The sequence below is a fragment of the Acipenser ruthenus genome, chromosome 7 (assembly GCF_902713425.1).
Source record: "Acipenser ruthenus chromosome 7, fAciRut3.2 maternal haplotype, whole genome shotgun sequence".
Lineage (NCBI taxonomy): Eukaryota > Metazoa > Chordata > Actinopteri > Acipenseriformes > Acipenseridae > Acipenser > Acipenser ruthenus.
The window spans coordinates 58,095,317-58,110,254 of record NC_081195.1 but is presented as its reverse complement, the minus strand read 5'-3'; the positions used below and the strand labels follow the sequence as shown (position 1 = coordinate 58,110,254).

The 14,938-nt window shown below is 36.9% G+C and overlaps 1 protein-coding gene across 3 annotated transcripts in view; it reads right to left on the bottom strand.

Annotated features, from left to right (window-relative positions):
• The window catches only part of LOC117415656 (C-Jun-amino-terminal kinase-interacting protein 2-like), a 51,194-nt gene extending 37,937 nt beyond the window's left edge, over window positions 1-13,257 (bottom strand). For 2 of the 3 annotated variants that reach the window (XM_034026262.3, XM_034026264.3), the window contains exon 1: window positions 12,825-13,257. In XM_034026262.3, coding sequence (XP_033882153.1) covers window positions 12,825-12,889 — 65 coding nt within the window. In that variant the 5' untranslated portion in view covers window positions 12,890-13,257. The remainder of the gene's footprint in view (window positions 1-12,824) is intronic. The other variant, XM_034026265.3, reaches the window with a different exon arrangement.
• Window positions 13,258-14,938: the final 1,681 nt, after the last annotated feature.

Sequence of the window (14,938 nt, the reverse complement as noted above, 5' to 3'; positions counted from 1 at the left end):
TCGTCAGTCATGTTTATTGCGATAAATTCCAACGTGTCTGCATTTTTATTTTTATTTTTTTTAATTCTAGTGTGTATGGATATCTACCAGTGATTTGCCCCTTTTTGAAAAGAAGTGTCGACCTATGGTGATATGCTGTAATATCAACACTTCCATGTGACATGTTGTGACCAATCAGGATAGAGTATTTCAAATACCCATTTTATAATATAACAATATTCTAGTGGAGGTGAGTGGCCGTCTGTTATTAATCTGTTACAGAACAAATGGAATTGAACTGCAAATTCTGGTACATTCGAATAGCTTGTGAAACATACAACAATGTTATTTACATAATCCTATTTAAAACAATACTATCGTGGACAGGGAAGGCTATTATTAACTCCTGTTCTCATAGTATCTGACAAGGATCATTGTGGAGACTTTTACAGATTTACTAATGAGGCACAGTGCACGCTGGTTAATGTGCAGGGGCCATTTTAGTGATGCTGTAAATGTGTTCCTTCAGTCATTGAAATAGTGCTGTAACATTTCCTTTTCTTCATCTTACAAATGAAAGCCATAATGACAGTCTGAGCAGGCTGACTGTATTCACCTTAAATGCAGAATGTCACATGTTTACTCATTACATATACATCTTGAATTTGATGCTGGAAGTGCAGTGACATTTTGAATTGTAAAAATATATTTTCTATATTATCAGAATTTATACTGTATATATATATATATATATATATATATATATATATATATATATATAAACTGACTTAATACTAAAGCCAATAATTGTAATCATCTAAAACAAATCATTTTAATCATTAAAAAAAGTGTTGCAAGGGGACAAGTTAGTGGTTACAATTTGCTTTGCAACAATAAATATCTTCAAATCGTAAATAATGTAATTTTAATAAGATGTGATAGTTCATCATCATCAAGTGCCACATTTTACTGTAGATAGTGTACAATAGTACTGATACTGATACGGATTCCCTGTAAAAGACAGAAGAAACGTTCTCTCCAAATCCTGTATCATCTGTGGTTCAAAATGACATACCTCTTTGTGGAAGGTGTGAACAGCACAAGAACAAGGGTTTTTCTGAAATTGCAAATTTAACATGTGATCCAGCAGCACTGTGCTCTGCCAACTGCACAGACACAGTTACTGTTTACACAGCTGTAAATAAGCCTCTCGTCACAGCCATCACACATCTTCCCAGATGGCACCTGGGTATTTCAAGATGAAAAGAAAGTAAACAAGGGACAATAGTCACTGTGTTTTTTAAGACAGGGTCAAGATTTTTTATCATAAAGCTGGTGAAGGGGCACACATGAGACATGTTGTAAGCATTTCACATGGACCTGTAGTCCCTAGTTTCTTGCTATTTTGGTTAATATTTAACTTCAAATGTGGTTTGCCCTGATCATGAAGTATGCTCTTGACCTGGAAATAGCCGAAAACGTTCTGGTGCATTACGGAGCCCAAGCCCCTTCCTCACACTATTATTTCTGGCCGGCAGGCTGAATTCAGTGAAAACACTTAAATCTCACGGGGAGACAGTCAGGTCCATTTTCTCTGGAGTTTTTATTTTATTTCTTCTGCCTGATGCTCCGGTAAAACAGCGATTGTACTGTACTTCGTAGTTGTACTAAAATGTTTTTAGAAGTAATACTGAAGTTAATTGTCTGGTCTCTGTTATAGTTTTAACAAGGTAACGTTTGTAAGGGTTGCTAGAACCACGGCTTTAGTCTGGCTGACTATATATTTTCGCCATATCTCTTTTTGAGGTTTATCGGTACTGTATGTCTTTCTGTATTAGTAATGCCATTTGTTTCCCATTACCTACATGCTCAGATCCTGACTTGTATTCAACCACTTTAAATGCCCTAATATAATTTCTCCTCGGAAGGCTGACAATTTGGACCATGTACAGTTTGCCACATTTTTTAGACAAACACTTAGAGCAGCAAAAGCCATGAATATAAAAACTGAGCATAAAATGGATGGAACTAAAAAAAAACTATGATGCACTTTAACCAGTATACAAAATGTAAGGTCAAATGTTGCAATGTACTGTATAATAAAGGTTTAGTTATTTTTATTATTTATTTCTCAGCAGATGCCCTTATCCAGGGCGACTTACAATTGTTACAAGATATCACATTATTTTTACATACAATTACCCATTTATAGTTGGGTTTTTACATTATCTAAGTACCTTGCTCAAAGGTAGAGCAGCAGTGTCCCCTACCTGGGATTGAACCCACAACCCTCTCGTCAAAGGTCCAGAGCCCCTAACTAATACTCCACACTGCTGTTGTGACTGTTTTTAAGCTTAATTGTATCTAAAAACAAATAGTCGTGTTATGTACAGCTGATAAGAAATTAAACGTGACCAAAATAAGAGACTGTCCTGTGAAGACAAGCATCTCAGTGAGTATAATGTAAAATGGAGATGTTAAAGGATGTGGATCATTGATGGGTTGACTGGATTTACCAAAATGTACACGTTCCCCTCAGCCTTCCAAGGATGTCCAAGAATTGATGATGCACGGTACACTCTCATCTTTGATTTATTTATTTTTTGACACGGAACTGCCAATACAATCTCAGCTGTCCACACTTTTTTATGTCCATGATTCATAGTGCTATATTGACATGGTGGAACAGATAGCCCACTATGAGGGGGATGTTAGAGTGAGACCCATGTACCCACATGGACCTGAAAGGTAATTCTTTTTGTTCCAAAATAAGATTTATTCTAAATGACTTTTGGACAAATTTTATGTGTGAAGGCCAACTACTGTGACAGGAAATCAATACCAATTTTCCAACATACAGTGACAAGAATACTAAGACATGAAACGTACAGTACTAAATACGGCTGTAAATACAAAATTAGAGCTATCAGTGACATGGACAACAATGGATAATAAATATTCCACCTCCAGTCGTTCATCATTCCTTATAAAGATGAAGAGTGGACAATTATCTACTCAGGGATAATAGGCAAGTGATATGTGACGTGTTTTAAAAATAAAATCAACTGCTGGGCTTTTCATGTTTCCTACAAGACAACCAATATTACAGTTATGCTGGGGTTGACTAGGAAGAGGGTGGGAGTTGATGCACTGATCTGTACGAGACAAGATGATAAACCACTGAGCCATGCACTGTTTAATCCATATACAGAATGATATCAGTTTTATCATATATTCCAAGTAAAGAGCAGAACATTAAAGACACCGTAACATTAAGAAAATTGACTTTCAGGTTGTGTTTTTTTATTTTAAATCATTTGGCAGAACAAGATATAAGACCAAAGAAGCGATAGTCAGCCCTGTAAACATCAAAGAAAAACATGTTGTATATGTTTCTAAAGAGTGAAAAGACAGCTTGTACTGTATGTCTAACCAGGGAGCCAGCATGAACAATACTAGCGTTGTCATTTCAGATACAAAACAAGGCAGAAATGTGTTCCACATTTAATGAGGAGGGTCTTTAAAGAAGTTTCGTTTGAAATATGAAATACATTTGTTGTTAAAGTTACAGTGTGTTGTTAACGTTGGTGCATATAAATGTTTATAGTGTTTGATTTAAATGAGCATGTGGGTTCAAGAAAATGTATGTTTAATTATTTGTCTTTTAAAAACACAAAAACTATTAAAGTAAGACTTACTTTTTTTAAGACTGGGACTTCAATTTGAGCGTTAGTTAGATAACTGACTTTGAGAAATAAAATAAATGCATTCATTACATTTCTACACTGATTTAATAATTACATATATTTAAAATCTTACTCTTGCATTTAGAAAAAAAGAGTTAAAAATCATTGACATTTTAGCATTTCTATTTCTTAAACAGGGCTATAGCTATTTCCTGGTCTGGTACTCATTTTAATCAGTATTTTATGTCATCAGAGAATAACCAGCTTGCACATTCCTAGTATTACAATATATATTAGGGTTACATGAATCCCATGATCTGTAGCCTTTAAAAGCAGAGCATTAGAGAAGGTTTCTTGATAAATATGATATGAAAGACATAACCTGATCTGAAACAATAGCCTCACCCTATTGGCCTTTGAACTCTCCTCAATGACATTTGCAATTGCAAAGCAGCAGCCCTTATTTGAAGACTTAATTCACCAACAGCTCGCACTCTCAGCAGTGCCTATTATTGTATTATGTGATTTCTGTGCAAAAAAAATCCATCCCTCGGGATCTGCCTGTTTTAACCTGAAGGCTAATTACCCTTTAATGTACATTTTAGGAAGAACAGAGCGGGGGAGGGATTTGTGTAAATGTGACGGAAAATCACCTCAGCTGGCATCCTTGTTTCCATGGCAGCTAAAAGCATTAAGGCACACTGCGGTACCCAAATAACATCCACTTCCTGTGCTTACACATGGCTGCAGAAGCTCCAGATGTTCAAGCATCATTATGTTTTTCAGTGTTGAAAAGTGGCATGTGCCAATTTCAATATGTCAATATTTCTTTATAGGTCAGCTGTGTTGTGTACACTTAACTGTAGGAAAACTGACATGGGTTAAAACATCATTGTCATCATTTGGACAACACATGTTTATTGTTCTTACAATTATGTGAAAATTTCAAGCTTACCAACCAATGGCTGAAACAAAGGGATTTGCTGTATACCTAATTGCTAAACTGGTACAGTCAACCTTTTAAAACTGTCATTGCTCCTGTACCACTGCACAGTATCCAGGACCACAAGAATTATTCTGTCACAGATGTACTGAATTAGATTTTCTAGTTGAACCCCGTGACTGTAAAAAGTAAATTATAAACCAGCTGGGTGCATTATTTGTACATTATATACGGTAAATAAAACTGCATTTTTAAAGAGGTAGCCAAGAAAAACAACAGGTAATAAGAAAAAGAAAACAATCAAACATATATTAAAAAACGAAAAAAAAAAATGTTTATAGAAGAACTGTCTGTATCTCCCCGTGTATACTGTAAGCACATTTATTGGTAGTAACTGTATTAACATTGCTTATTTAAGCTGTCACTGCTATGTTTAATGATGTCAAAAGATGGCCATCTCTTAAAATCTCTTAAAATAAAGTGAACGCTGATACTGGATTTGTTTTGTTTGCTGAGTATGGCTTGCTTCAAGGACTCTTAGTAATGTGTTTGTCCTCTATGCTTCAATAACACCACGACAATGTCGTCTGAAGCTTGTCATGAGATGTGTAATACTTTGGCTGAGGATTTCATCAGGAAACACATCTTTCCAGTACATCCCACACAGGCTGGATCGGGTTTGGATTGGTGAGCCTGAAGGCCATCTCATGTGCTTATCCTCTAGATTCTGGGTGACTAAGCAACCTTGTGAGAACATGCATTAATATCTATTGGCATACAGTCAGAGCCAACAGCACTAGCTGTCACAACTCCATAAAGGATCACATCCATATATTACACTGCCTGTTCAAAACATTACAGATGGTCATCCAGTTAGAAGTTGGGTATTGCTCCCTACACTTTCCCACTGTCAAAAGTCTCAATGATCCTAAATATTTTTAGGATTTTAATAGTCATTTTAAAGGACTGATTACACACAGGCGTTCCATAGCGGATGTCTGGCGAGCTACCAGTCTTTGGAGGACAAAGGCCAGCCCTGCATGTGTCCACTTTCACCTCGTTGGGTTCCTGGCCAGCAAACCTGCTTGCATGACTCACCTGCCCACCACACTGTAGTGCCTTTACCAGGCAGAGTGTGATAAATGATGTCATTCAAATTCTGGAACCCCTGTTTCACACATATGCTGTGTTTCCAAGATGTAGGATATATTTCTGATAAACCCACTTTCTGCCTCTGTACTCACTGCCTGCAATTTTATATTCCAGTGGCCAATTCTTTTTTCAGCATCAAAAAGATTTTCCTACTACAGTAAAATGTCCTTAACATGACTCTGATGTGAACAGCAAAACAGGAGCAAATAAAATTTAAGACTGAGGCGATGCATCGTATCGTTTGACAACTATCGATAGTCAAGTCAGTGCATTGTTTTTGTGTGAAGGGTTTTAACAAAGGAAAACTTATTTTTTATTACATTTGGAATCTGCAATTATTTTTTGCATTAAGCGCAGAGCTTCTCTGCTCCCCTCAGGTCTGACTCTCTGAATCTGCATGTGATTGAGCTCACCTTCTCCCCCCTGCCCTGCCCCCTGTGAGTGTTTACTGATGGGACTGGAAAAGTGAAGGAGTTTTCAAAGTAACAGAGCAAGTTAAGAGAGTTGTGCTAGAATTACAAATTACTGTATCGAGGGAGCTACAATGTCTTTCGATGTTTGAAAATTATTTTCTAAAGTAAGACGGCAAGAAAGAAAAGTGGTGTAAACTGGTGTAATCAATTTAATATGCATAATAGTTTTTAAAGCTTTACTTGCAATGTTACACAGTAATCCACAGCGCCACATGTATTACTGTGTTTTTTTTACCCTTTCATAACGTCGATGAATCGATGCATCTGCTTTTTTGGAGAACGATATATAGATAGTGAAAAATTAGGCATCGCCCCAGCCTTAATAAAATTTTAATTAACATTTTAATTAACACTTAAATAGAGCAAATGTCTTTATTTATTAGATGTTATACAACTTTGACAGAAAGAACATTTTGAGTTACAGGCTGTCAACCATACTTGAAGGTGTGCAGTAAGCCTGAGATTTTGGAGACTGCCCCACATTCATAGTCAAGTTCTGTACATTTCTGTTTTACTGTATTTAAGAATTAATGTAATATTTGGTATAAGAAAACAATTCAGCACCATCAGCCAATCAGCTTCCAGCTCAAGCTGGCTTCTATCAGATAGTAGATGCTGGAACATCGCAGCATCCACTGTGAATCAAACTTAAAATCAATCTGCACGTGCCAGCTTTTTCATTTTGACTTGCCATACTGACAGCTCACTGCACATCTATTTGACAGCAAATACCACACAAAGACACAATTGGTCCAAGAACCAGCCAATCAATACTTTTCACCGACGAAAGCCACCAGTCCTTTACCCGCAACTGCCGAATCAGCCAATCACAGCCTGCCAGCTCGACTGGAGCTCAGCATCTTTCAACAACAACAAACCGATACAAGGCCAGTTCAGTAATATTTCTCCATTGATATATCTGTCACTGTCCAGATAACTATAAGCAATTCTGACAAGTATACCATTGTAACATCATAGCAAGGTTTCGAAAAATGATACTGAAAACACAGAAAAGGACAGTTAGGATTGGTTAACAGAGGAGTGGCAAAGCATCAGCTAAAGACTGGTGCTGTGAACTACAAACTGGAATATATGGTAAACTGCGGCATAACAATGTATATTAACCAGGCCCAATGTTTATTAAGTAAAGCTGTTAATATGTTTTTATATTATTATCTGTAGTGTTTCACGTATCTATGATATGTAATCATTGAGGAGTAACAACCTTCCTTAATTGCTGTAATTTGTTGTCTCACAGATTGAGAGGAACTTCTTTTACCTTGGTCCCTAGTTTTCCAGTCATGTCATGACATTCCTGTCATTTACACTTAACTGCAGTACATGATTGGACAGTGCCACTTTCTTACTTGTAAAACTGGGCACATCTTTTTCTACAATAATTTCGTTCAACTGTCACCCCCCACAGCACTTCATCTTTAATTAATAACACAATCTGATTGATTTTTGCAGCACTTTGAACTCCTTGGGGGCAATCATGTGTCTGCTAAGGTATACATTAGAAAGGTCAAAAAATGTTGTTGATCACATATTATTAGATGTTGGTAAAGCCAATTATTGATGGAAACATTAGAGGTGCACAGTTCTACCACTTTCAAAACACCCAATGTGTCATGCAAATATAACTGATAATTGCATTACTTTTAAAAGGAATATCTATATATTTTTAAAGTAGCCACCATAAAAACAGTATACTTCAGCTTTATTCTTAATAACTTTGTAATTATATTTAAAAATCCATTAAAAACCAGAGGAGACTTGTGATGCAGGGGCTCATTGAAGCTTTTCATGCAAGTCACCTATGGGGACCTGAGTTTGATTCTGGTTGAAATCGGTGGTCACGCCAGTGGGTTTTTAGCCAACATTTGTTTAAGGAAGACCCAGAATGGCAGGGATCATTTGGGTTCTGTCAGGAATATATTATTCATTAAAGCGTAGACTAGACAACATTACTACATTATGCATATTTTCACATGACATTCTTTGCCTTTTCGAGGTACCCCTGCCCTTATATTAGCTTGCAGATAAGTGGAGAGGTTGACCGTAGAGAAGCCATGGGCAGGTCAGCTGCCTTCCCCCGTTAGACAAAGTCAAAAAGCAGGCAGAGGCTGGGGATGAGGTTGCAAACTCTGGCACACAGCACAGACGTAATGGATTGACGTAAGAGATAAAACCCTTCCTTGCCGATCATTGGATGCATTGTTTATCAAAAGAAAAATAAGATACTAGCTTCTCGACTGAAGGATTTGTGTGTTGGAAGCGCCTAAAATATGCTTCATGTTTACAATCTCAGGTTTGCTCTAAAGTTAAAAGTGAGTTCAAAGCCTGAACCACCGCTTTGATCCATTTACAAAAGGTAAGCTCACACTGTGGTAAGGGAAGTTCTCATCATGGCACCTGGAAAAACCATGATTGTAGTCATGGCCAGATTTTACAATTGAATTCAGACCAAGTTACAGTATAAACATGTTCAATGTTGAGCTCAAGGTCATGTAAACAGACAGGGTTTAATAATGCACAATCATATTGCAATGGTGTAAATCAGGTCTCCACAGCTATAATCAATGACTTCATACCCTAAAGAGAAACAGAAGAACTCTAATTAGATTACCCACTTAATGCAAAAGTTTACACCATACAATACTGTGAAACATAAGGGCCATATTTCCAAAGCACTTCCTGACATATATAAGTTGGTCCTGGTTTTTAAATAGATAAAAATGAATGTTAATGTCACAGAATGACAACTTGAGGGTTCTTTAATAAAATCACCTAGCTGTTAGGTTCTACTTTTGTAAAACAAATATTCTTTTAACAAAGGAAATACTGTTTTATTATTGTGGTTATAATATTATAATATAATGAGTATATAAAAGAAAAAAGAAACCCAGGTTCAAACTCAATCACTGTCTCAAAGCATACATTTAGATTTGAATCTCATACATGCAAACATCTGACATCACTTTGAAATAAATATAGTGATAAAAAATGTGTTTTATACTGTATTTTTAAATAAATGATTTGGGTATGCTATTTTTTAACTGCAGTCTGTTGCTACCACCTGTGTGGTTTTGATGATCCCCGCCTTAGTTAACATGATATCCACAACTAGCACAGCTCTCCCTGACATATGCTGTTTTCAGTGCTGCCATTTTTTATTGCTGCCTTTGCTGCTGAACCTGGTCACACTGACAGTGTCTTATTCTGCATCCTACAAGTCATCCCACAATATTTGTAGAGATTAAAAAAAAAAAAAGATAATGTCATGCATTCATCATTCCCACGTTTGTACATATAAATGTACTGAAAAGTGAAAGATTTGGCAATTGCTCTGATGAACGATGCTGCCAGGAATACGCTAACCCAAGAAAACATAAGCGTAACATTTTGTAATGCTCTATTTCAAATTTGATCACAGATGGTCAGTTTTCTTGAACACTAATAGACTCATCTAAGTCACAGCTGAACCAGCTGCTGAGAAATATGACACCAAGCTCCCCATAAAATAAGAAGAAAATCAACCATTTACTAGCAGATTCCGATCTATTGAAATGGGGGAGGGAGAGAAGGTACAACTGGTAACACAGAAGCGGTCATTTCAGTGTGGAGTAGTGGTTAGGGGTCCGGACTCTTGACCGGAGGGTTGTGGGTTCAATCCCTGATGGGGGACACTGCTGCTGTACACTTGAGCAAGGTACTTTACCTAGATTGCTCCAGTAAAAACCCAGCTGTATAAATGGGTAATTGTATGTAAAAATAATGTGATATCTTGTAACAATTGTAAGTCTGCTAAGAAATAAATAATGATTATAATAAAATTATTTCTTGAAGTTGAAATACATCTTTAAAAAAGCATGTTAGCATTTACTAATCAAGGTGTATTTATAAGATTTATAAATATTAAAATAAAATAAATCATCTACAATCACAAGTTATCTTCAGCCTTACTATTGCCCTTTTCTAAGCTTTTAGAATACTGAAGAGGAACCCTTTCCCACAGAGGTATACATCTCACCAGCACACATTGGAAATGGAAAAGGAGGTTTTTTTTTATCTCAGTTAATGGAATGCTTAATTTAGATAAATAAAATACCAAAGTCATGAAAAACATCAGAAACTACTGTAGAGCTACACAATCCAATTGTCAAATCTGTTAAATAATCAATCGATTATAACTTTGATTAATCGATTATTCTGATAAGTAGCATCTGTAACTTCTTCAGCAGGCTTTTTATATTTTATATACCTTTTTTATGTTTTGTTTTTGTGAATAAACACAATTTTAAAATGAAAATACAGCCCCTGTATTTAGATCAGTTAGATGTAAACCCATGTATGTGTAAGGATAGCAGTGGTGAGAGTTGCCAAGTCAGCTGTGTCTATTGGAAATGTTCCTTGGTGACAGAGAGAACAGATTACTTCTGTGAGAGGAAGGGCTGATCAGCAGTTATCTTTTATAGTTACTTATTTATTTATGTCTTTCAATGCAGAATTCTATGTGTCCACCATATTATTTAAGCTGCATTTGATCACCATCAGCAAACTGCCAAGAACTGCTGTGCACAGAGGAAATATGTCAAAATATAGCTCATCTCCGTCATACCACATTATATTGTGTGTGAGAGATGCACATTCTGAATCATAAAATTGAATCCCACTCCTAGTTACATTTAAACTGCCTGATATTTGATCATCTCACAAGCTCACCAAAGTTACATTATTTTAAATGCATTTACATATGAAGTACAGCACTAAGATGGATACTTCAAACCCTCGGTTTATAGAGCAAAGCAGTTATTCTATGCCTTAAACGATTACATCATGCAGTAGTGAGCTCATTTCCTTTGTCACAATCTTTCATTCAATATATTGGAAGTTCCCTGAAGGCATATTCCCAGAAGAGCAAACACACTCAGTAATTACAAAACACGTGCCGGATGGCTCAGTGAATTGGGGTATGTGCCCATTCACCAACATCAACACAGGTTGGTAGTTAGTGAAAAACATTTCTATCTAAATTCTGTGAAATTTGGTCTGCTGTCCTCAGGCTATTTCCTGGTGGAATTGTGTCCACATACAACAACAATAATTATTATACAGTATTATTTTGCTAGAACTGATACGGCAAAGGAAGCATAACGGTGAAGATTGTATGGACACAATGGATTACTCCATACAAAGTGGCTACTCTAGGGCAGGGCTGAAGGACTTTGGCAGGGGAGAAGCAAGCAAGGTGACTGCTTATGATATAACGGCTCTGCTCTATGAGAATATAATGAAATTACATCTGTTCTTATTTCCGAGCTGAATGTAAAAATAAGTGCTGTGAATTCCAAAAACAATTGTATTTCTTGATATCATCTTGAAATTCAGCCTCTAATCTTTTAGTCTGGGAGGCCCTCTCTGATCTTAAGCTAATGGTTTCTGAAACCGTAGAAGCAGTCTAATAGTAAGGTAAATCAGCGATGGCATCTGCTTCTGATAGATAAATAAGTCAGTGTGAAGGTAATGAAGGATGCCACTATTTTTGACTTGCAGTCTAACTCTGTACTGTGTTTAATGTGACCTTGCTGACTTTGCCCCTTTTATCTACTGCCCATCATGGCCTCTCTACCCTTTAGCTTCCCCTCTGAGCTGTGCTGTCAGACCTGCTTGATTTTTTTGCTTGATGCTTTGTTTGTCAGGACACTCAGGTAAATCAGAATATTGTTGACTCTGAGTGATTTGATTTTTGGTTGCGATGCCTGTAAGTCCTCCGCTTTTACCCTGTCTAGGAATCCCAAGAGCTAATAGTTCACTACTTGATCCAGAACGTCACATGGACCATGGAAATAAACATATATTTTGATTTGAATGGTTAGTTAGAAAAGCATTAACTTTCCTTATAAAGTATAATAAAATATTGAATATCTTTAAACAATGGAAATGTTAATTCCATATGTTGAGTTGCTATTGCTTACACAATTATAACGCAATGCTGTATTATTTTCCATAATGAATGTAATCTAGAATGTATAACTATATACAGCAATACTGATGAGATGGAAAAATCGTTCTCGCCAGCATCAAATTATTCTCCTTCACGAAATAAATAAATAAATCCGCACTGGAGGGTTCATGTTTGTATCCAGTAGGGCGTGGGCCTCAATGAAGCAAGCAACTCTAAAAACCCAGCAGCAATGCAACATCGCAGAATTGTAGAAACACAAAACAAATATATGAATTTCAATCTTTAGTAAGTCAATAACTAACATTCCACATAAATACACACTGTCTTTATTGTTCATATAGCTACGTTTCTATTAATAAAAACAAAACGATTGCTTGTATAAACAAAATACGCATATGTTTACGAAAGTTACAGATATTTTTCGCAAGATACATGCTTGCTTAAGGTCTCTATGCACCATACTAAGGAGACCTGTCATAACAGTACCTGACGGTTCCTGGGATCGCCAGCAAATCAGTCTCTAGACTCATGTTTGGTGGCGACTCTGGCCACAGCAGACACCGCATGCAGTTCTCTTAAGCCCTTTGTATATTGAACATCATTCTGTGTTTTTATAGTCTTACCTGCAGCCCGGAGGAGAGAGGGAATGGAAGGTGGAGAGAGAAAACATCTCAGCCCTGTCCGCCATCTTCTTCCAGAAATGACTCTAAAGTGACTGCAGATAATCACAAAGCACAGCCCATTCACAGCTAGAGGGTGCAGGCAAACGGGATCTGGGGATGATGATCAGCAAAGATTGTTTTTTTTCCCTTGGCGACACTGCGGATGTCACTAACAAAATGAACTAAAACATACAGATACACGAGATCATAAATCCAGAGAAGCTACGCTTAAAATACAAGATAAAGGATTTTAAAGCCGATGTGTTTTTACCCCCCGGTGTCCAGGAACGATACGCAGCACTTAGAGACACCTGCAATGATCTTGAGCTACATGGTACCAGAGCTTTGGAATGCACAGTGGCAGAAAAACGCAAGCGCAGCCTCTTTCGCCTGAAAAGGACGCACAGTCGAAACACACAGCTCCTCCGGCAATACGTACAGCAAGTAGCGTTACAGAGCTGCTAAAGCATTGCAACTGGGTTCAGGAAACAGCACTGCGGAAAATCATATTACAGATACTACTTTAAAATAATAGCTACACATCCCCGTTGTCCGTCTCGTACTGGCATTGTTATACCTTGCCGATTATTATTTTTCATCGAAAGTTCTAAGTTATCCTACATATTTTTATTTAGGAATATAACACTTTAGTCAACAAACACAAAATGTCAAGGACAAGCTAGTCCACATGACTTACCTAGAAGGGCCTCTATAATACGCTGTCACACCTATTAAAGTGAACATGGGCGACTGATCTGATCTGATTTGTAGTCGACACAGAATATTAAAATCCAGAGAAATGGGAATTCAACCATTACATTTCTGAACAAGTGTGTCTTCATAAACACTATAATATGCTGTAATACGATTTTAGTATAGACTGCAGCTAATCCAAAATAAATGTATATAGTCTTAATATTGGTATATGATTGTATATAACTGTAATCATTGTATTGTGTATTTATAGCATAAAGCTGTAATAATAATACCACCCATACGAACAAATTCACATACATGCTAAATAGTTGCCAAGAAAATGTTGTATTGTGTTTTTAACGGCTTTTTCCATTAAAGCTTAGCAACAGAGGATTCTAGCTGCACCAGCTTCAAAACCACCAATCAAATGCTTTGAATTAGTTGAAATGCGCATTGGCCACTCCTCATAGGGGAAACAAATAGGAACATAAGCTTCTTGGTTTAATGACGCCAGCAGCATTTGTTACAGCAATGACATCGACAGCGAGGACACGGTGTCTATCTATCAACAGTAACAGTGGCACCAAATGTATTCAGACAGTTAACCTAGGTTTTTATATCCACAGTTATACTGAAGGTTACTTGGCTTGGGGAATATCCATACACTCTTTGGCTTACCTTGCCGACGTGAGAACATAATGCTGGTAGTGGCACAGAACAAGTCATGCGGTACACAATGATGAAATAACAAAATGCATATAGGGAGCGCTTTGTGCATACCACATAGTTAATTGCCAATGTGTTTGAGGCCTCAGCGGACTTAATACATTAAGTTATTTACCTGTGTGCTACTGGCTTCAACAGCGCCCCAGAAGTGTGTGTGTGGATTTTGTCATTGTGTTCGCCTTTGTAAAGCTAAAACACTTAACCTATGTTTACTTGTATAGACTTTACTGTCTGGATATTATCGTGACACTGTATGCACATTTGTTATCAGAGTTCAGATACACTCGTTTATAATAATATAGCATCTGTCAATGCTTAAATGACTGATTTGACAAACCGCATTGAAAATGCATGGAGTAGTCAGGAGCTGTTCAGAAACAGAGGTGCTGAATTTGTTTAGCTAGTTCTACCTACCGTTTACCTGGTCACACGCGCGGTGATTATTCCGTTTTCGTTAATGAGCTGTAAACACTTATTAACAGCAAAACATTAAATATACCAGTTATTTTAGTAATAATTCCGGATAACTAAAAACATACAATTTATGCAATCCAAGGTGATTCCCTCGTGCTGTAAATAACTAATAACAATTCCGTAGTGTTTTTTTACAGCTTGTACAACTAATAGAAGGCATAGACATGCTGTTCATTACA